This window comes from Stegostoma tigrinum, chromosome 32 (assembly GCF_030684315.1).
Source record: "Stegostoma tigrinum isolate sSteTig4 chromosome 32, sSteTig4.hap1, whole genome shotgun sequence".
NCBI lineage: Eukaryota > Metazoa > Chordata > Chondrichthyes > Orectolobiformes > Stegostomatidae > Stegostoma > Stegostoma tigrinum.
The window spans coordinates 38121921-38145682 of NC_081385.1; the positions used below are offsets into that span (position 1 = coordinate 38121921).

The 23762-nt window shown below is 41.2% G+C and overlaps 1 protein-coding gene across 3 annotated transcripts in view; it reads left to right on the forward strand.

The window, feature by feature from the left end:
* Positions 1 to 525: 525 nt before the first annotated feature.
* Positions 526 to 23762, forward strand: part of aplp2 (amyloid beta (A4) precursor-like protein 2) — a 233397-nt gene continuing 210160 nt past the window's right edge. For all 3 annotated transcript variants that reach the window (XM_048561995.1, XM_048561996.1, XM_048561997.1), the window contains exon 1: positions 526 to 717. In XM_048561995.1, the coding sequence (XP_048417952.1) occupies positions 541 to 717 (177 nt within the window). In that variant the 5' untranslated portion in view covers positions 526 to 540. The remainder of the gene's footprint in view (positions 718 to 23762) is intronic.

A 23762-nucleotide genomic window follows, 5' to 3' on the forward strand; every position in this document is an offset into this window, starting at 1 on the left:
CCACCATCTGCTGTAGCAGGATTCAAACCCAGGTCGCCAGAACATTATCTGGGTTTCTGGCTTAACAGTCCAGTGATAATACCACTAGGCCTTCACCTCCCTGATATTTAAAAGTGATGAATTTAGAGGACTACAGAGATGGGGCTAACTGAGTAACTCTTATCGGAGCCAGTGCATATAGCATCACCCAGGATTTGTGCAGGTGCAGGGAAGTGCATTTAGCCCATCCAGTCCACAACAAACCCCTGAAGAGCATCCCATCCAGACGCAGCGCCCCAGCTCTATCTCTGTAACACTCATTTCTCATAGCTAACTTACCTAGCCTAGACATCATGGGCAATTTAGCACATCCCGTGTAACCAACCTGCATATCTTTGGATGAAAAGTACCCCAGAGGAACTCAGAGCAAAGAGCAAGCAAGAAATGTGCGGTGGCAAGATTGCGTGCAAGACAGGGTGTGTGTGTAAGATTATGCGCAGGGTGTAGTCTGTGCGCTTTTGCGCGATTGTGTATATGAACAGGATTACGTGCAGGACGGGGATGTGTGCGCGCAGGATTTGTGACGAATTTTGGGAGCGCGCAGAGGGCGGTGTTGTGCTCGCGGTCCGATCAGATAGGCAGAGTGCAGTCGGGACACGGACGGTGATGGCTGTAGGCGCGGTGATTTCCGTCTTGTTGTTGCTGTTGGCGGTGCCCGCCCGGGCCGCCTATGTCGAGGTAAGGAGTGTCTTTGCACCCACAGCAGTCCTGATGCCTGCCCACCATCAGTGTGATTTACCACAGAACCCCATCCCGCAGGCCACAGCTGGGCTAGGCCCCATCTCCCGCCTTATCCCGGGTGGGGGGGTCGATGTCCCGGTTGTTGTGAATGGGACGGAGGGTTGATTTCCCTGGGTGGAGACTAATGTGGTCATGGAGACGCCCCCCCCTCCCAAGGTGTGAGAGTAACAGGGAGGCTTCCCCACCTCGCGGTTTTGTGTGCAAGAAGACTCCCCCGCTCATGTGTAGGTGTACAGGGAGCCACCCACCCCCCAACCAGGTCTGGATGTAACAAGGAGCTTCGCCGTCAACCCCCCCCCCCCCCCCCCCCGGGCCTGGATGTAACAGGGAGCACATTCTCCTCCCCGCCCCCGCCCCCGCCGCCCGCAACCCCTTGAAGGGCTCGCTTTTGCGATCCGAAGCGGTTTTTTTTCCGATTTGTGTCCAGCAAAGTGCGGCTGAGCTGTGATTGCAGCTCATACTGACTCCTGTCAAGTCTCGGGGCTTGTTTCTGCTGGAATATTGTTCGCGTTTTCTTTTGCCTTGCTCTTTGCAGCTTGATGTTTAGGCAATGATGCAGTTCGTATGTTGTTTCCAGAAGACACTGTTTTGGCAGCGAAATCTTGGACTATTCAACATTTGTAAATGGTCGCGCTCCTTTTTCTCGCATGATGTCGGTAGAGAGCATTTCTTTATTTTCATTGACCTGACTTGCATCTTTACGTCTGCAGAGGAGCCTCCTCAAATAAGATTGCCTTTGAGGAAAAAGGGAAGTCATTTCAAGTGATTATCTTGCACTGCGTGCTAGAGCATTCGTTTTCCCAGACATCTTTACCGTTATTGCGGGCTATTAATCAAGCACATTACCACATTTCTGAAAAATGACTTGCAAGTGTGTACTGTTAATGATTTTTAAACACAGGTGTGCCAGTTGGCAATGGTGCAGTGGTGCGGCTGTTACTTGGTGCATTTGGCACACTGCTGTTTCACTGCTTTCTCTGCTCTGCTTTCACCTTCACAACATTGCGTGCATATGTTAATAAGTGAGTTGTAGTTCCACAGACCAGATTGTAGGATGGTTACAATATTAAAGGCTTTCAGCCGATCCTATTTCGCTGGATCTCTAAAGGAGCCGTTCATTTGTGGATTGCATTATCCTCCAAGCTGTGCATTATTTTTCTTCAGATATTTAGTACCATTTCACTTCCTTAGTTGACCCTGCCTCCACGTTCTCACAGTACATTCCAGATCCTAGGCACTGACTGCATAATTTTTTTTCTCCCATGTTGCTTAGTTTGTCAAGTACCTTAATTTTGTTCTTGCTGGTTCTTGATCATTTTACCAATGGCAATTATAAAATGATTAATTTGGTCCATGATTAACATGGAGAAACAATACAAAATAAAGGGTACAATGGCAACAGTTTTCCATAAGCACTCTGTCCAGACCCCTCACTATTTTGAATACCTCATTAAATCTTTCCTCAGCCATCTCTGTCCATGCAAAACTTCTCCAATTAATGTGAGTGAATTCTTCAACCCTGAAGTTATTCTTCTGAATCTTTTCTGGGTGTTCACATCTTAAAGGCTGCTGAGAACTGGGTGTAAAACTCCAGTGTTTAGTACAGGCTTAAATGTAACTTCCCTTTTTTAAATTTCTATACCTGAATTGATAAAGCTCAAAATGCTATATCTGTCATGAACTCACTCCTAACCTGCCCTTGTGACTTTCGTCATCTATCCACAACTGCACCCAGATACCCCTTTAGATTTGTACCCTTTATTTTGTATTGTTTCTACATGTTAATCATGGACCAAATTAATCATTTTATAATTCTGTGCATCAAATTTCACCTGTCATATGTCCTCCTGTTCCCCCTGTTTTCAGATGTATCCATTTGAAGTTCTACACTATCCCCTTCACAGCTCAATACTTAGACGTTTTGATGACCCATGAGCTTTGAAATAGTGCTCTGTACAACAAGATCTATATTGTTACATTAACACATATATGAGGAGCAAAGATCCTAACACAGCACCTTGGAAGACTCTGCTGAAAATTTTACTTGTGGCTGAGAGACAAACATTAGGTGTGACTATGTTTCTTCGTTCAACCTGTATTGTTTCCATGTTGTGAATGTCTCTTTTATTTCCATCAAGTAAACTTTGCTTGCATATCTGTTGTATGGTACAGTATTAAACCTGTTTAACAGTGTCTTGTTTCCAGATATGGTTTCTTTGAATTGTGTGTCGTACAGGTCAGGTTCTGATGAGGAGTACTGCTATTAAGGTCTTAGCAAAAAATTTTTTAGCTCAGGTCATGGATACCATTGTTCATTAACTTGCTGAGCCGGTTGTTCTGTAGCGTGCAGACGTTTTGTTACTCTTCTAGGCAACATCATTGGTGTGACCTCTAATTGAAGTATTTGTGTTCTGCTTCCTTTCGGATTTATATGATCCGTGGATGTGATGGTTTTGTTGCTTCCAGGTCTGTTGTAGCAGTGGTCTGTATATGGCGTCTATTTTCCGTGCATTTGTTAATGGAGTCCGTGTTGAGAACCAGGCTTCCAGAAATTCCCTTGCATGTCTGGTGTTCATTTTTCCCAGTAAAACTGTTGTCCCTCATTGTCTGTATCTACTGAGATAAGTGAATATTGGTCATGTCTTTTTACTGCCAGCTGGTGTTTGTGTACCCTGGTCGTCAGCTTCCCCCCTGTTTGTCCAATGTGATGTTTTATTGCACTCCCTGCATGGATAAACAAGGAGGAAACTGATGACCGAGATACACAAATGCCAGTTGGCAGTAAAAAGACACTACCAATATTCACTTGTCTCAATACACACAGATACTAAAGACTATCAGTTTGACTGGAACAAATGAACACCGGCTATACAAGGGAATTTGTGGAAGCCTGGTTTTCAACATGGGACTCCATTAACAAATGCATAGAAAAGACCCCCTACACAGACTAAAACAGACAGCTAAAACAAAAAAACTGGAAGTGACAAGATCATCACACCAGAGGATTGTATAAATCCAGAAGAAAGCAGAACACGAAAGCTTCATTTAGAAGTTGCACTGATGATGTTGCTGAGAAGGTAATGAAACATCTGCACACCACAGAACAACCAGCTCAGTGAGCTAACGAATGAGTGAGAACTGCTACTTCTACTGTTTCAGGTTTTTGAAAAATGAATGATGAGGATTGTGTTGCAGTTTGCATTGTGGCTATGTTTCACTGGGTGAGTGGCAGGTTTGTGAAAAATGCTTAGTTTTGTCATGAAAATGCAATAAAGTGGCTTTAATTTTGAGATTTGGAATTGACAGATGGTATAACTTGGAAGACCTATGTTAGCTAATGAAATGTGAGGCTGGATGAACACAGCAGGCCCAGCAGCAGATGAAGGCCTAGACCCTTCATCACCCGAAACGTCAGCTTTTGTGCTCCTGAGATGCTGCTGGGCCTGCTGTGTTCATCCAGCCTCACATTTCATTATCAGAGATAATGGGAACTGCAGATGCTGGAGATTCCAAGATGATAAAATGTGAGGCTGGATGAACACAGCAGGCCAAGCAGCATCTCAGGAGCACAAAAGCTGACGTTTCGGGCCTAGACCCTCGTCAGCTTTTGTGCTCCTGAGATGCTGCTTGGCCTGCTGTGTTCATCCAGCCTCACATTTTATCATCTCACATTTCATTATCTTGGATTCTCCAGCATCTGCAGTTCCCATAATCACTGACCTATGTTAGCAATGGCTTACAGGTGTGCAACATCATCATTTGCTTTCAGTAACCATATGTTTTTGGAAAATCATTAGTTCACTACTGCTGGTATGTCTTTTTACAAACCGCCATTTTGGATCATTTCAGATTAAGTCTCTTATTCACAGTCTAGCTTTTATCCCTTGCATTAACTTAGTACAAAAGGCCACTGACAAAGGCCTTGAAACTGGGTCACTTCAAACTGAGGAGGCTACATTTTGTCTGTTATTATTTGGACATTGTAACATTCACATGAAATGTATTTAGTTTTTGATTTTCAGATTAAAACTGTTGAGATTTAAGGGTTCAAGTAGAAGTAGAATACTCGGGCGAGGTAGCGTCTATGGAAGAGGAGCAAGTAACATTGATAGGCTATTCTGACCTTCCTTCAGAATTGCCCTTACAAAAAGTATTTGCCTAAAACATCAATCTGTTGAGTATTTTTAACATTTTCTATTTTTATTTCAGATTTCCAACATCTGTATTATCATGTGAGAGGAAATGCCTGTTTAACAGTAATTGGGAGGCTTTCAGATGTGGTGCTTTCTGCTGGCTGCATTTAATGTTGAGGCTGCTGTGGGATTTTAGTGCTTGTTGAGACAGAAAGGTCAATGTCCAAGGTGGGTGAAGGCAAAGGAACTGATGAAGGGATTTTCGAACAGGTTGGGTAAATGTAACTTCGAGCATTGGCAACTTGGAAGCTAAATGCTGATGAGTTGGAAAGTGTTTTTTTCTGTTTGAAGCTTGCACTTATTTCCATGTTATGCATTTGTTGGGCAACAAAGTGAAGGGCAAGATTTAAATTTGTCAATACCAAAGTAATCACGTTGGAGTTGTATAACAATGTCGCAACAGGGTAAATACTGACATGTGACCCTGACTAATGTAAATATCTGTTGCACACAGCATTGGTCTTTAACAATCAGATCAAACGTCTTGGCTGAGGGGCAGATTTATAAAAAAAAGAATTCACCAAATGTACCCCTTGCATGTTTTAGAAGCATTAAAGTTTGGATTTGGTAATGGATTGAACTGCTGTGCTGCTGTTTAGTGACACAGTATTATGTGATCTGTTTGAAGAAGATCAAAAGGCAGCCTGTGCAGTAATGTCTTTCTATGTGTGCCAAGTTTTCCAATCAAGCTTGCTTTGTCTACATATTATAAGAGCTTTAAGGCTGTTGTGAGCAGCTTTGGAAATTGCCACTGTCTTTTAAAGTTTTTTGATGTGAGGCTCTCTTGTTGATTTCCTTTATAGACTATACACAACAATTTTCAGGTTTAGATTTCTGTGAAGGTGGAGATGTACTTGAAATTTCATTGATAGTTTCACGTGTGCTATTAGTGTTAAATCTCGACTCGGACAGGGAATACTCGTTAGATCTTTTAATGGTAGCAAATGGTACAGTCGTCCAGTCTAGAGAGAATTTGTAACCTGTCGCCCACAGTCTCTGTTGGTGGATGGTTCATTTTGGGAAGTATGTATTTTTTGGATGAGAGGAGACAGGATAGGGTTTACCGTGATGCCTCCAGTTGTTGAAAATTCACAATCAGCAATGGATCATAAAATCAAATTACCAATTGAAAAACAATATTGGAGAATGTTATACTATTTTGGAAGCAAAGAGAAGAAGACTGATTTGTGTCCAAACTTGCTGATGAGCATTGTACAGTACTTAGAATGGACACTGGACTGTCTTGACTGTGTTTGCACAGCATGGTACCATAACTTAGTTACAACAATGCAGCAGTTACTAGCAGTGGTCTCCCAAGCATATTTGTTAACTACAGTATGTTCTACATTCTTTGAGAGATCTGTACATTTAAATATCATAACTCACAAGCTAAGTACATTTACTAAAGAAAGCCATGGGCTTCACACTGTAAGAATTACACCAAGGCTTTCGAGCACACCTGACATTTACCTGTTTTGAGCAAATGCAAAGACTGGAAAAAAGACTGGCCTTAATTAACTTGAACGAATTACGGGGTGATACATTAGTGTTGAAAATTATGGAAGGTTGCTGAAAGCCCAAGACTACACGGTTAATTGTGATAGCTTTAACATGGGGATGGTGGAATGGGTGGGATAAATTCTTTCAAAGTTGAGGCTGTGGAATTTAAGTTAGTGGTGAAGGCAGAATTAGTATCACCATCCAATATTTGATTGAAAGGTGTTGCAAGGAAATGGAGATGATCAGGATCAATGTGTTGGAACTATTTACTCATGAATGGTGAATAGCAACACCGGTAGGACTAAATTACCTAAAGTTTTATTACAGCTTATGCGTATTTCCGTATTATAAAAGAGCACGATACATTGACACTTGTGATCAGCTGACTCATACCTTTAAAATTTCATACATTTTAAAGAATTCCATTCCAATTCACAGCAATACTAATGTGTGAACGGACAGTTATTCTGATCAGATTGGAAAATTCATACATAGATGAATCAAACAAACTATACAGATGAATTCATGTACATTATAATGTGCTGAGGAGTGGCAGATAGAGTTTAATTTTAATAAATATGAGGCTCTTGGGGCAACACAGTGGCTCACGGATTAGCACTGCTACCTCACAGCGCCAGGGAGCCACGTTCAATTCCACCCTTGGGCAACTGTGTGGAGTTTGCACAGTCTCCGTTTGCATGGGCTTCCTCCAGGTGCTCCAGTTTCCTCCTACAGTCCAAAGAAGTGCAGATGAGGTGGAGTGGCCATGCCAAATTGTCCAGAGATGTTTGGGTTAGGTGGGTTAGACATGGGAAATGCAGGGATAGCGAAATGGCTCTTGGTGGGATGATGGTGAGGACTTGATTGGCCGAATGGCCTGTTTCCACACTGTAGGGTTTCCGCAATCTGCAATCATACCTCACTGCAACCAAGAATCAGCTTGCTTATTATCTAGCTATGAAGAAAGGTTGAGTAGATTAGGATTATTTTCATTAGAAAGACAAAGATTGAGGGGGGGATCTGATTGAGGTCTACAAAATCATGAGGGGTATAGACAGGGTGGATAGTAAGAAGCTTTTTCCCAGAGTGGGGGACTCAATTACTAGGGGTCATGAGTTAAAAATGAGAGGAGGAAAATTTATGGCTGATATGCGTGGAAAGTTCTTTACGCAGAGGGTGGTGGGTGCCTGGAATGTGTTGCCACCAGAGGTGGTAGACGCAGACACAATAGTGTCTTTTAAGATGTATCTGGACAGGTACATGGATGGACAGGGAGCAAAGGGATACAGATCCTTAGAAAGTAAATGACAGGTTTAGACAGAGGATCTTGATCGGCGCAGGCTTGGACGGCCGAAGGGCCTGTTCCTGTGCTGTAATTTTCTTTGTTCTTTATGCCATAGATGTATGCTGTTTGCATAAGTGGAGGAGAGAAGAGGAGAAGCATGACTGATTAGGTTAGGAAGAGGTGACAGTATGTGAATCCCATGAGTGTTGAATTGACAAACAAGTGTTCAGTACTGAATTTCTGTGACAATGCTAGCACCCGAGAAAGGGGAGAAATAAAGTGAAAAACTACAGAATAAGTGGTTGCAAAGAAGTAGTGCAGGTTTGTATATGAAACAGATATGAAATTTTGACATGACTGGTGTAATCCACCTCAGATTCCAGGATAAGTGATGCCAGGCAGCAGTGTAAAATATTTTGTGAGATGAACTGAGACGATTTAGTTTTTACTGTGCATGTCATTCCAACACTTCACTTCCAATTCCTTTAAAACCTCTTCAATCTAATCCAGAATCGTGACTTTTTCTGCCTTAGGCACAAACTCAATTAATTCCACAGCTTTTCAGTGCTGAAGAAACCAAAGACATAGGGTGAGATAGAATTAATTTCCTGCGAAAGGAATTAAACAAGCAGGGTCTCTTAAATGGTGATCTTGTTATACACAGTCATTAATACCCAAATAGCAAAGTAGGGAGGACAATTTGCCTTTATAATAATGTTGTACCAAGGAAGATGTGTGATAATTGAAAAAGGGCTGACAGCATTGTCTTTCAGAAAGGGTTTACATTAATGTAGCATCAGAGACCAGAAACAAAATTAATGGAACAATAAATTACTGATTTGAGGGAAGGAGAATTTAAAAGCATCAAGTTGGCCAAAAAATGGTTGTGGCAGTTGAGGTTAAAGCTGAGGCGGTGGTCATTGAGTCATGTTTGTACCTGTTTTCCTTAGGTGCAATTTACCTTGTGCTTTTTCATGAAAGCCATGCACAGTTTTTCCTTTTAAAATTATGATCCAATTTTGCCCTGTGCGCCACATTTGAATCTGCTCCTATTACACTCTCGGGCAATGCATTCCATATTTCAACCCTCACTGCATGAAGAAGGCTTTTCTCCTATTACCATTGATTTCTTTTTAGCAGCTACATTTCATCTGTGCCTTCATATTCTTAATTTCTATACCAGTGGGAGCATTTTTTTCTGACCCACTCTGTTCAGAACCCTCATGATTTTGAATACCACTATCAAATCTCCTCAATCTTCTCCATGGAAAAGAGTCCCAACCTGTCCAATCTATTGATGTGACTGAAGGTTCTTATTCTTGCACCCATTCTGGTGTATTTTTTTTTCCAACATCCCTCTAATTCTTTAATATCTTCCCTGAAGTGTGGCAAGCAGAATTGGGCACAGTATTCCAGTTGTGGCCAAACCAGTGTTCCCTTAGGTTTAACACGACCTCCTTGCTTTCACACCTGTGCTCTTTTATATATCTGTGTATTATATCTAAATATTATTTAAGAAAGGAGAATTTAAAGCATGAATCTTTGTACCCTTGCTAGCCACTGGACAGTGGCTAATGTTGTTCTTCTGGATGTGAGTTTGCTTGCTGAGCTGGAAGGTTAGTTTTCAGATGTTTCGTCACTATTCTAGGTAACATCAGTGAGCCTCCGGTGGAGTGCTGGTGTTATGCCCGGCTTTCTATTTATCTGTTTAGGTTTCCTTGGGTTGGCGATGTCATCTCCTGTTCTTTTTCTCCGGGGGTGGTAGATGGGCTCCAAATCAATGCGTTTGTTGATGGAGTTCCAGTTGGAATGCCATGCTTCTAGGAATTCTCGTGCGTGTCTCTGTTTGGCTTGTCCTAGGATGGATGTGTGGGCAAAACATCAGCGCTCCACCGGAGGCTCACGGATGATGTTACCTAGAATGGTGACGAAACGTCTGAAAACTAACCTTCCAGCTCAGTGAGCAAACTTACATCCAGAAACTCGACCTGAGCTACAAATCTTCTCAAAACTCACTAATGTTGTTCCTCTTTTCAAAAAGGAAGATGGGGATAAACCAGGAAACTATAGACCGGTGAGTCTCACATCGCTGATTGGGAAGCTATTGAAGAGAGTTCTTTAGGAATAGGATTTATGCACATAAAAGCATGGCCTAAATAGGCACAGTCAGCATGTCTTTGTGCAGGGAACATCATTTCTTACTAACTTGATTTAATTTTTCAAGGAGGTGACACAGGTGATCGATGAGGGTAGAGCAGTGGATTGTTTACATGGCTGTTAGTCAGGCTTTTGATAAGTTCCCTCACGGTAGGCTCATCCAGAAGATTAAGATGTATGAGATCCACTGTTACTTGGCCACGTGGATTCAAATTCGGCTTGCCTGTAGAAAACAGAGGGTAGAAATGGAAGGGTGCTTTTCAGGCTGAAGGACTGACTAATGTTCTGCAGAAATCTGTACTGGGACCTCTGCTGTTTGTGATACATATAAATAACTTGTAGACGGGTGGGTTTGTAAGTTTGCAGACGATACGTGGATCATTGGAGTTGTGGATAGTGTAGAAGATTGCCAAAGGATACAGTGGGAAATAGATCAGTTTCAGATACAGGCAGAAAAATGGCACTGAGTTTAATCCAGATAAGTGTGAGGTGCTGCACTTTGGGAGATCAAATGTTAAGGAAAAATATACAGTTAATGGTACGACCCTGAACAGCATTGATATACAGAGGGATCTTAAAGTTCAAGTCCATAGCTCTCTGAAAGTGGCCACGCGAGTAGACAGGGTGATAAAACAACGTATTTTAGATTAGATTAGATTCCCTACAGTGTGGAAACAGGCCCTTCGGCCCAATAAGTCCACACCGCCCTTTGGAGCATCCCACCCAGATCCATCCCCCTATAACTCTCACACCCCTGAACACAATGGGCAATTTAGCATGGCCGATCCATCTAGCCACCACATCTTTGGACTGTGGGAGGAAACTGGAGCACCCGGAGGAAACCCACGCAGTCACAGGGAGAATGTACAAATTCCACTCAGACAGTCACCCAAGGCTGGTATCGAACCTGAGTCCCTGGCGCTGTGAAGCTGCAGTGCTAACCACTGTGCCGCCCATGCATGCTTGCCTTTAGTGGTTGGGGAATTGAGTACCAAAGTCAGGATGTCATGTTGCAGCTTTATAAGACTTTGGTTAGGCCACACATTGAGTATGGCATTCAGTTCTTGTCACCGCTTTACAAGGAAGATGTGGAGGCTTTGGAGAGAATGCAAAAGAAGTTTACCAGGATGCTGCCTGGATTCAAGGGTATGAACTATAAGGAGAGGCTAGAATATCTTCGGTTATTTTCTCTGGAGCAACGAAGGCTGAGGTCTATAAAATATAGAAGTCTATGAAATTATGAGATGCGTGGATAGGGTTGACAGTCCGAATCTTTTACCCAGAGTTGAAATATCTAAAACTACGGGGTATTCATTTAAGTTGAGGGAAGGTATGTTTAAGAGAGACATGAACAGCAATTTTTTTACAGTAATAGGAGTATGGAACTCACTACCAGTGGTGGTGGTCAAGGCAGGTACAATACAGGTGTTTGAGACTTTCAGATAAGCATGTGAATGTAGAAGGAATGAAGGAATATGGACTGAGGGTAGGCTAGAGGAATTAGTTTAATTTGGGGTCTTAGATAACAAAGTGTGGGACTGGATGAACGCAACAGGCCAAACAGCATCTTAGCATAGAAGCTGACGTTTCGGGCCTCGACCCTTCATCAGAAAAGGCGTCTTAATTTGGCATCTTATTTGTCAGAACTTCATGGGCTGAAGGGCCCGTTCCTATTCTGTACTGTTTTAAGTTCTATTAATAACTGTAGACGGATGATATGATTTGGTATTTAGTGTTACTTCGGCTGACAGAAAATTAAAAATGAAACATTCTTGATTATGATGCTTAAAACGGAGATGGATCAAGGAAATAAAGCAATTTCCAGGAAATGTTTCTATTGTAGAATTAAGGCAAAATGAATCTGAGATTGTGTTAACAGAAGAGTTGATGAAGAGAAAAGGACATAGTACGATTAGTGGACCATATCAAATAATACATCTTTGACTGTCTGCCGCAATCAGCGTGCTGACTTTCACAACCAGCCCGTGCTTGCTAACTTGAGTACTGTGTTAAACGTGAGATACGATTGTGTTATCAGGTGATGTTTACAAAATAATTACTAAATTACTAAACGTTCTGACCCGGCTAAGAACTACAGTTGAAACCGATTTAAGACCGAAAGTTTAGCTGTGTAAAACTACATATAAACACACGGGACCCTTTTTAACAAAAGTAAGCTTGTCTCCAAATTATGCCTTTTTCGTGTACGAAAGAGTCATGGAGACTGCCAATTCCTGCTGTATTCCCCATGGCAGCAATCTGGCCAAATAGTCTTACCTGCCTGCCATGAGCTTTTAAGCTAAGTTAGATGAACAGTTAACAGTTTTGCTGTATCTCCATGTCAAACATCGTCCAACCCATCAACACAGTCTTATGTTGCATAAATTGGTGTTCTCTTTTTAAGTTTGGATTCTTCTGTGAATCTTGATGAATGTGAGACAAGAAGCTTTGATATTGTTCTTTTTGCCAATGTTTAGTCATGTAATTGTTGATACACCACTTTATGCAAATGAGAGTACAGAACACACCTTTCAGTTTAAAGTTGCAAGAAAAACAGGGCAATAAGATTTGAGGTTGTTTTAATGAACTTGGTGTTTAATTAACTAGAATCAAAATAATTTATATAGTTAAAATTTGTTTAATGCCTCCAGGAAATGTTTCCAACAATAGATTGCTTGATTGATTTCTGGGAAATGAAGTGGAATAAATGGTTAATGTTAGTTGCACAACAACTAAGTAACAGCAACAATGATATGGTTGATTTCACTGTAAGAATAGAAAAGTTTCGAGTCCAGGCTAAAGATATTCGTCTGAATAAACCCCAGGTTTGGTTGTGAATGGAGGCAATGTCGACTAAGTTAACTGAGCAGTAAATTTAACGAGCTGGTAAATGAATCAGATAAGGAATGAGTAGCCTTTTGTAGTGCAGGAAATGAGCCAGTGTTGATTACTGTGGAGGAAGAGATTAAAACTGAACTGAGACTGAAAAAGGAAAGCATGGAATGACAGTGTGACTGTTGATTTGCCATTTTGTTACTGAACCTAACATTGGATTGTCATGAGACATGATTTCTGCCTGTGGTTGGAATTTTTAAACAATGGAAATCACTGCATTGAGTAGTTAAAAGAAAGACAGTTGAGAAGCTTTGCCGGACATCAACTGGTCTCCCAAATTTGAGTTTTTTTTCAGGAATTGATGAAGCTGATTGGTAGATCAATGGATTTAGTCTATAGGTATTTGTCCTACCACGTGATGGTTGCATCCTTGTGTGACCTCATGCTATAGAAAATCATAGCGAGTTTTGAGAAGATTTGTAGCTCAGGTTGAGGTTCTGGATGTGAGTTTGCTCGCTGGCTGGAAGGTTCGTTTTCAGACGTTTCGTCACCATGCTAGGTAACATCATCAGTGAGCTTCCGACGAAGCGCTGGTGTTATAATAAATAATTTGTTATTATAATAATAATATATAATAAATATTTATAATAAATAGAAAGCGGGACATAACACCAGCGCTTCGTCGGAGGCTCACTGATGATGTTACCTAGTAAGGTGACGAAACGTCTGAAAACGAACCTTCCAGCCAGCGAGAAAACTCACATCCAAAGAAAATCATGTTACAGGGAAGTCACCAGACGATTGTTATACCTGTGCAGGAGAAAGATTGTGTTGTCCAAACAGTGTCCATTATTCATCAATTGTGTTACAGCCGATTCACTTTAATGAAATACGTTATAGCAGAAATACCTGAATGTACATTTTACTAAAGCATTTGACAAGTTGCAACATGGTAGGCTGGCCTAGAAGATTAAATCATGTGGGATCCAAGGTGAATTGCTAAGTTTGATACAAAATTCTCTTGGTCAGAGAAGATGGAGGGATGTTTTTCTAACTGGAGGCGTGTGACCAGTGGTGTTCCACAAGGATTAATAATGGGACCACTGTTCATAATACGCATCCATGATTTGAGGTGAAAATATGGGTGGTCTGAATAGAAAGTTTGCAGGCAGCATGAAAATTTGTAGAGCAGTGGACAACAAGGAAGGTTGTCAAAGGATGCAGTAGGATATAGAACAGTTAGAAATTTGGGCAGAGAAACAGTGGATGAATTCAATCTGGGCAAATGTGTAGTGATGCATTTTGGGAGGTCAGATGCCAGAGGGGAAAGTATTCGGTGAATGGCAAAAACCTTAGGAGCATTGATGCAAAGAGGTACCTTGGGGCGCAAGTCCTTAGGTCCCTGAAAGTGGCAACTTAAGTGAATAAGGTGGGAAGGCGGGCAGCATGCTTGCTTTCATCGATCAGAGCACTGAGTAAAGACGTTGGCTAATCATGTTGCAGCTGTCTAAGACTTTAGTTAGGTCACATTTGGAAAATTGTGTGTATTTCTGATCACCACACTATAGGATGTGGAAGCTTTGGAGAGGGTAGAAGAGGTTTACCAGGATGTTGCCTGAAAGGGAGAGAATTAGCTATAACTAGGATTTTCTCTAGAGCATTAGAGACTAAAGGATGGCTGGTAAGTAAAATGATATAAATCGATGAGAGGCATGGATAGGGTAGATGGTTGGAGACATTTTCCTGGGGTGGATGTGTAACATACTAGGGACCGTAAGTTTAAAGTGAGAGGGGAAAAGTTTAAAGTGATATGCAAGGCAAGTGTTTTTTTTACACAGGGTGGTAGGCACCTGGATTGTGCTGCCAAGGAACGTGGTAGAGGCAGATAGGATAGCAGTATTTAAGAGGAGTTTAGACAGACACACGGACTGGCAGGGAATAGAGAGATGCAGACCGTGTGCATGCAAACAGGATTAGCTTAGAGTGGCATTGTAGTTGGTGCAAACATGGTGGACTGAAAGGCTAGCTCTACTCTACCATACTATTCTATGTTCAATGTAGGTGCTTCACTTTCTTTTGCTCATGTGGGTGGTGTAAGTGTTTTGAGTTAAGCTTTTGTCCTTACAGGCCTGTCATGCATATGCACACTGGTACAAGGTTGAGTGTGTTGAACGTGTGCCAGTTGGCAGTGCACAGCTACCTTAAATGAATGTTCATATTAAGTGGGGGTAGAATTGTCTTTGTATTATTTAGTAGAAAATTAACCTGTCTCGATTTGAAAATTTTAGTCTGATGTTTTCACACTTTATGTAAATTAAGCCAATTTGTTGGGTTACAATTATACTTCATCTTGTTAGCATGATAATCCGTGTCATTTCCTTTAAAACAGGGGATTGCACAGTAGCTGGTATGTACAAAGACCCTTTGGTTCCCGTGGTCACATTATAATTTAGTTAAATGTATGGCAGTAAAATGGAAGTTTAATCATATGGAGAATGAGGAGGTGGGATATTTCAAGTATGCATCATTTGCAAGCTACTTTGATAATAGAAGTGTAGATATAAGCTGATTAAGAGCATGGAAAAAAATGTTGAACTTTAGAGAGAATTAGTTCGAAAAGAATTAGAATTCCAAGTAAATAAGTAACTGGAGCCTTGGTGGCTACACTCAAGCCGATTGAAAGAGGTCAACAGTGAGCTGGTGGAAGAGACTGTGGTCAGGATTTTTTTAATCTTCTGTTTTTTAATCTTCTGAGATTTGGAAATAAGCTTGAATAGCCAATGTCACAGCTTCTTTATTTATAAAGAGAGACGTGATTCAACTGGCTCTGAACAAGTTCTCTTGGCTTCTAAATCATATTGGGGAAATGTATGAGCCCACTGCTTCAATCAGCACAACTTTTATATTTACTGTTTATAAATATTCTTAATCAGGGGATGTGTACTTCACCGATTGGGCCACATTTATTGCTGATTCTTAATTACCTTTTGAAGTTGGTGGTGACCCGTTCTGTTGAACACTGCAATGGTTCACCAAAGAAGCTTCAAAAGCATCTTCCAAACCCATGACCAGTACCAGCTGGAAGGACAAGGGCAGCATATACATGGGATGCCACTGTCTGCAAGTTCCCCTCTAAGCCACCCTGACTTGGAAATATATCACTGTTCCTTAGCTGTCAGTTGTTCAAGATTCCTGGTATTCCGTCCCTAAGGGCATTGTGGATCAACCAACGGCGCATGGACTACAGTTCAAGAAGGCAGTTCACCACCACCTTTTTAAGGCAGGTAGGGGATAGGCAATGAAATGCTGGCCAGCCAGTAATGTCCACATCCCATAATAAAGAAATAAGGCCACTTAGTGTTTTAAATTCTGCATTTTGTTATGGACCAAACCAAACAGCCTCAAAATATATTATGATGATAGCCTAGTCCCTAACCTTTTCTTAGTTTGAAGGTCGTTTAAGGCTCAGCATGTCAGATAAATTTGACTGGTCAAACTGCTTGTCTTTAAGCACAGCATGCTTGTTTTTATAGTACAGTTAAAATACAGGCATAGTAAAAACAGACAAAACAATTGACTTATCTGTAACTCTTATTGAAATACTTAACAAAGTAATATATTAGCCATTAGTAATTAAGTTTTTCAACATGTTAATAACCCATAACCACACCCTTGGCAAGGGGAAATTTGGTAAGCTAGTTTGTCTGACATGCAATTCTAGCAGCTGGAAGAGAAGCCTAGCTTTTAGCTATAACAGGGAGGATTATGTGCTGCCACATCCAGCTTTAAGCCCCAGCAACTGCAGAAAGCCGAGACTAAAAATCCTAGTTCTGTGGGAAGCTTGACCTTCGCTTTTGGCTGCTTCTACTTTTCCAACTTCAACACAAAACCCACGTCTTCGAGTTTATTGGGTTTGAGCAGACTACTCAGCAGTTCTGTCTCAACCCTTCTTCAAAAAAGGGCAAAATATGCTGCTTAAAGTCATGGTATTGTCATATCCCCCCCTTTTAAACAAAAATCAAAGTACAAAGATGGCTTCATTTTTAAATTCCTTTAGCTTTTACACTATTATATGCTACAATACATATACATCGACTTCAAATGTACAAACATTTACAACCACGATCCATTTCAGTCCAATTTTTCCTGCCACAATGCCTCCATCTTTGTTTGTAAGTCATGACAACACAGCAGCAATGTTCTCTTGACTCGCCATGTGTATAATTTTCAAATTGAATGTCCGCAATAATAAGCTCAATTGAAACAGCATTTCCTATATCTACGTGCATGATCAGATTAGCACTTCTCAGCTTATTCCTACTTATCTCCCTTTATGATTTGTAATAATTCTTGCAGGCCATTTCAGTTTTCCTCTGGAAGGTAACTTTGTAATTTAACCCAGTTTTCAAGAACTTCATCATTGTCCACTTTAATTTAAGGAAAGCCATATTCACAATCATCTGAACTTGATTCTTTACACTTTGTTGTAACCAGTAACACATTTTCCTCTTTCTCTCCTTAGCTATCAAAAAAGCTTTTGAGCATATTCAACCGACAACCCCATGAGATTTCCTTCGATCTGGCATTCTTACCAAAAATCTCACCTCACTCAATTTCCTTTTGATTTGATAAGGCCCAGTAAACCTTGCCTTTTAAAGGTTCATCTATTTCTGAGAGTAACATTAAAACTTTATCTCCATTAGGAAAACAACAAAGTTTTGATTTTTTTTGTTAGCTTCCTACTCTTAAAGGTATCTAGCCAACTCACCTACTCTATTTAATCTTTCACTAAAATTTGACACATGATCCAAATATGTGCTCTCTAACTTACCAATTTCTCCTTGATTAATTTCAGTACTCCTCTCATCTTATGCCTAAAAAGTGATTCAAATATACTGAATTTAGTTGATTCATTAGGTGTATCCCTAACTGCAAAAAGCACAGAGAATTCCTTTATGTCAATCCTTTGGACAATCTTGACTATAAATCCTCAACATATTCTTTAAAGTTTGAAGCCCCTATAATTCTGGGTGGTGGATAGTGGATTTGAATTGTTTTATTCCTGAGCTACTGATAACTTCCTTGAACAACTTTGAAAAATTTAACCCTTGATCCAGTTGCATTTCTGTGGGTAGTCCATACCTTGCTTTAAAAAAAATTGAGTAACTCGTTAACAATCCTTTTAGCAGTGATCTCGTGTAATGGAATGGCCTCTGGAAATCTAGTGGACACATCCATTGTAGTCAACAAATACTGATTCCCACTTTTTGTTTTAGGCAGGGTCCCACCCAATCAATTAAGACCCTTGTAAAACATTCCTCAAATGTTGTGTTAAAAATGCTGGTTTTATCACTGCCTGAGGTTTTCCTATTACATGAAACATTTGACGTGTTTGGCAAAAGTCAACCACGTCCTTATAAGATAATAAAGTGTGAAGCTGGATGAACACAGCAGGCCAAGCAGCATCTCAGGAGCGCACAAGCTGACATTTTGGGCCTAGACCCTTCTTCAGAGAGGGGGATGGGGAGAGGGTTCTGGAATAAATAGGGAGAGAGGGGGAGGCGGACCGAAGATGGAGAGAAACAAAGATAGTTGGAGAGGAGAGTATAGGTGGGGAGGTAGGGAGGGGATAGGTCAGTCCAGGGAAGAGGGACAGGTCAAGGAGGTGGGATGAGGTTAGTTGGTAGGAAATGGAGGTGCGGCTTGGGGTGGGAGGAAGGGATGGGTGAGAGGAAGAACAAGTTAGGGAGGCAGAGACAGGCTGGGCTGGTTGTGTGATGCAGTGGGGGGAGGTGACGAACTGGGCTGGTTTTGGGATGCGATAGGGGAAGGGGAGATTTTGAAGCTGGTGAAGTCCACATTGATACCATTGGGCTGCAGGGTTCCCAAGCGGACTATGAGTTGCTGTTCCTGCAACCTTCGGGTGGCATCATTGTGGCACTGCAGGAGGCCCATGATGGGCATGTCATCTAAAGAATGGGAGAGGGAGTGGAAATGGTTTTCGACTGGGAGGTGCAGTTGTTTATTGCGAACCGAGCGGAGGTGTTCTGCAAAGCGGTCCCCAAGCCTCCGCTTGGTTTCCCTGATGTAGAGGAAGCCACACCGGGTACAATGGATACAGTATACCACATTGGCAGATGTGCAGGTGAACCTCTGCTTAATATGGAAAGTCATCTTGGGGCCTGGGATGGGGTGAAGGAGGAGGTGTGGGGGCAAGAGTAGCATTTCCTGCGGTTGCAGGGGAAGGTGCCGGATGTGGTGGGGTTGGAGGGCAGTGTGGAGCGAACAAGGGAGTCACGGAGAGAGTGGTCTCTCCGGAATGCAGATAAGGGTGGGGATGGAAAAATGTCTTGGGTGGTGGGATCGGATTGTAGATGGCGGAAGTGTCGGAGGATGATGTCCTTATGTAGTCCAGGACAATAAAAATGTTTTTGTATTTTGGTTTGAGTTTTCCTTTCTCCCAAATGACCGACTGATGTGCTATCTGCAACATCACTTTTCTATAACCCATTATTACTACAACTTGATGATCATCTGCCTGAATATGCGATGGTCTTTTTCTTCTTCAAGACTTTGTTTTAAAAATAGTAACATTCTAGGATACACTCATTCTTCTGTGTTTGTGTTTTTTGATAGTCGTTTTTGGTGTTCATCTTTCTATTGTAATTCAGTTAATTTTTCTAAACGAGAAATATCTATTGTCATCTTTTGTGCTCCTGAGATGCTGCTTGGCCTGCTGTGTTCATCCAGCCTCACATTTTATTATCTTGGAATCTCCAGCAGTTCCCATTATCTCTATTGTCATCCACCTGTTTTTGTTTTTCCTCAACCATTTGATCAGACATAGTTTCAACTCCGTAATCTTTATTGTTTGATTTCTCCTCCTGGTCTCACCAGTAACTTTGTGACCACGGAGTCGGGAAGAATCCCTGGATATACTTCCTGTAATACATCAGTTGTTTGATTTTCTGCTGGTATTTCAGCCACAATGTACATCTCTCCCATCTGTGATCCAGCTATATAATTACCAAGGATAAACTACATTTCCAGAACGGAGAATTTCTCCATTATTCCGACCATCGTTACCACTTTTCACCAGATTCTCCAACCTCAGTTTTTATAATGGAGCATTGCCCTTTTCAACATGAATTCCACATAATTACTGCTTTTTCTGGCAGTACTGCTGAATGACACATTTAATGTCTCACCATCAAAGATTGATCTGCTCTGGTATCTCTCATAATAACTACTTGACCTATTCTTGACTTGCATGAGTAAACCTCACCCTCGCAAGTAAGTTCTTTAGATCTGGCTCTTTGTTCTCAACTGACCCATGGTCAGGTTGTACATTGTGTCACAGCTTTGTCACTTCCATTGTGTTTTCCTTTACCACTTCAACAAACTCAGTGCTTATCCTGTTTTACCACATCCATCTTCCCAGTGCTGCTTCTAATACACCAACACTGACTTAATGTGGTCGACTTTAACTATAGTGAAAACACCTGAGTGTTTTTTAAACTCTTTTTCTTGTGTTTCCTTTTTACCATTGGCAAATTATCTTCACTATCTTTAGTGAGATATCATAGAATCATAGAATTCCTACAGTGTGGAAACAGGCCCTTCGGCCCAACAAGTCTATACCGATCCTAGGAGCATCCCACTTGACCCATGCCCTTATAATCCACCTAAGTTACACATCCAAGAACATTATCGGCAATTTAGCATGGCTAGTCCACCTAGCCTGCACGTCTTTGTGGCAGGGGACGAAACTGGAGCGCCTGGAAGAAACCTATGCCGACACGAGATTGTGCAGACTCTACACAGACGGTCATCAGAGGACAGATTGGAACCCGGTTCCCTGGGACTGAGAGTCAGCAGAGTTAACCAATGAGCCACCGAGCTGCCCTAAAATGCCGAACAGACTGCCCCATGCCTGAAACAAATAGCAGAGGATGGTTTTGAGACATTGACCTCCGAGTTACTGGCCCAGCACATTGCTCCTGCGACACTGAGTTTACCTTTTTTGTGACAACAAGGTGTAGAGCTGGATGAACACAACAGGCCAAGCAGCATCTTAGGAGCATAAAAGCTGACGTTTAGGGCCTAGACCCTTCCCTTTATCACCTAAGAATTTCTCTCTTCCCCAATTTCTATCCCCCTCAGATTGGAAAAGATGTTGGAAGCCAAACTCATCTCTTGCCATTTTCATTGCTAATCTTGCAGTCTTAACTCTGCTCTTCCATGTGAGTTCTCACTATCTTTGGTAATTGAACTTTTTGACCTTCCTTAATAGTTGTTTTAGAGCACTGTGTTTGATATATTTTCAATGCCCTTATGCACCTATTGACATTATTTTGTTTGATCTTTTCAAACGTAGTGCAAGTTTGACCAGGTTCTGTCCTTAAATTCTTAAACTGTAGCCCATAAGCTTCTGATACTAGGTCAAATACACTTAAGGTGGCATTTTTCACCACATCATACTCCCCAGGTACGTCCTCTGATAATGTTGCAAATACTTCACTATCTACCAGCTTTGCTTGGAGCAACAGTATCCACATAGTCACCAGCCATTTCATTCAGCCACCACCTTAAATAAATTGTAAACACCTTCTACATCATCTTCATCAAACTGTGGCAGTGCTTAGACATTATTGAAACAGGTCTCCACCAGGCCTTTGGTAATGATGGAATTGCTCACTGTCACTGTCCTCATTATGACTACTACTTTTCACCTCTATCTCTGCCGTTTTAAGTTGATTTTGAGCTTTCAGTTCCACTCTCTGAAGTTCAGAAGTTCTCTTTTTCCCGTTCTTCGGCTAGGGCCTTCCTTTCCTTTTTGTTCTGTCAGGACTTTTTTTTTCCTTTCTTCACTGCTAGTGCCGTTCTCACTCTCTGATTTTGCCTTCAATTATAATCCAAACTGCTTCATATCCTTTTCATGTTCAAATTGCCTCATTTGCAATTGAATTGTAGCCATTTCTAAGACTCCAAGGGCATTTTTAGTAATCATATATGTTGAGCAATTGCTGCAATTACCCCCCCCACCTTTTTGGATGGACAAATGCAACTCCAATTCCAGCTAATTCCAAAAGTTTTGACTTGCTCACTTTCTGCAAAACTCCTGAAGTGACTTCTGCCACAGCTAGGAAATTCTTACTGACTGAAAGAGCCATTACTACATGAGGCACAGCCTATCTGAACTAACCAAATTCAACATCTGAAATCAATACCAACACTCACCATGTGAATGACTTTTGGGTCTAGTCATCCTAAGTTAGAGATTTTGATCCTGACAAGAGTCCCAATTTATTTTGGACCAGACCAAGCCCCCTCAAAATATATTTAAGAACATAGCCTAGATCCTGACATTTTCTTATTTTGAGGTCAAGTAATGGCGTTGCGTTCCAAACGCAGTTGAATTGGTCGAACTACTTGATTTTAAGCAAAGCACCTTTTATTCATACACTAATTTAAAATATAGATTAAAAAAAAGAATTAGCTTAAATGTAACTTATGCAAAATGCTTAATAAAGTAATATATGTACATATTGACAACTACAAATTAATTGTGCTGATACAGCAACATCCCAGAAATACAGCCTTGGCAAAAGTGAATATAGTAAAATAGATTCTTGCATGCAATTTTTGCAACATGAAGAGAACCCCAGCTTTGAGCTGTAAAAGAGTGGAATGGGAGCTTCTGCATCCCGCTTCAAGACCCCAGCAATTGCAAGTGTATAGTCACATGACACCAGGTTATAGTCAAACAGGTTTATTTGAAATCACAAGCCTTTGGAACACTGCTTCTTCAGGTGACAGCAACTGCAAGAAGTTAAAACTAAAAATCCTGGATCTATGAGAGCTTGATCTCACCCATTCAGGCTGTTCCTGTTGTTCCAACTTTTTAAGAAAAGCCTCACGTCATCACGAGCTGTTTACTGGCTTTGAGCAGATTACTTGGCGTCTGTCTCTCCCTTTCTTCATGAAGGAAAAGGACAAAATACACCATTTGAAACCATAGTATTGTCTCAATTCCTACCTGGTTCAGATAACTTTTGATTTCTTTGCCTGATTAAAAAGCTATTTACTTCCTTTTCTGAGTGTCTGCCAAGTGATGCAACCGTCAGAGGAAAAAAAAACTCTTCATCTCTGCTCCACATGAGAGTTTTTAAATTGTGCCATCTTATTCTGGACTGAACCAGAACAGGAAACGTTCTTTCCTTATCTGTCTTGTCAATTCAATATATTTCAATCAAGCCACCCTTCACTCTTACAAACTCTTTGGAAACAAGCCTAATCTGTCCAAGGTTTTCTCATTAAACAAACTGTATTCCTTGTATCAGAGTAAACTTTCTCTGAACCAGCCTCCAATGTATTTGCATTCTTCCTGGATCTAGAGTTTCCAGCAACTAATGCCTTAGATTTTAAGTACAGACACTTGAAGTACAAAAAGAAGGACAACCAGCATTTTGGATCTTTAAGGCATAAGAACTCAAGCTAGCAAAAAAAAGTACCTACAGACTATGAGAAGTACTGGTGAACATAAAAGTACAAGGGAAAACGGAGTAAATTATCGTGATAACTCGGAGAAACGGTGGGGAGAAAATAAATGTGACGAACTCCATGAAGAATGGAAAATGCGAAGAGCTCTCGGGGCATAAAAATCTGCATGCTTATTATGTCTCGAGCAAACATTTTCAATGGAAGCAAAAAAAAATTACCAGACGCTGAAAGAATTACTTGTGTCAATATTTACAGTAGGAGGTGAGCAGTCTGTGCACTTGAAAGAAATGCATTCAATCGTGGATAGAGACGGATCAAAACTAATGTGATCAGTATAATTAATGAGAGTAGTGACAAATGCAGAGGCTGAAATGGGGAGACTTTTGCAGAAACCCCAACAGTTTTGAAAGCCATTCCTTTAGATTGGAAAATTGTGCATTTAATAAAGGTGAGGGGAGAGTCCCAGGAGACTATCACCAGTTAGTCAAACATCTATTGTCAGAGAAATT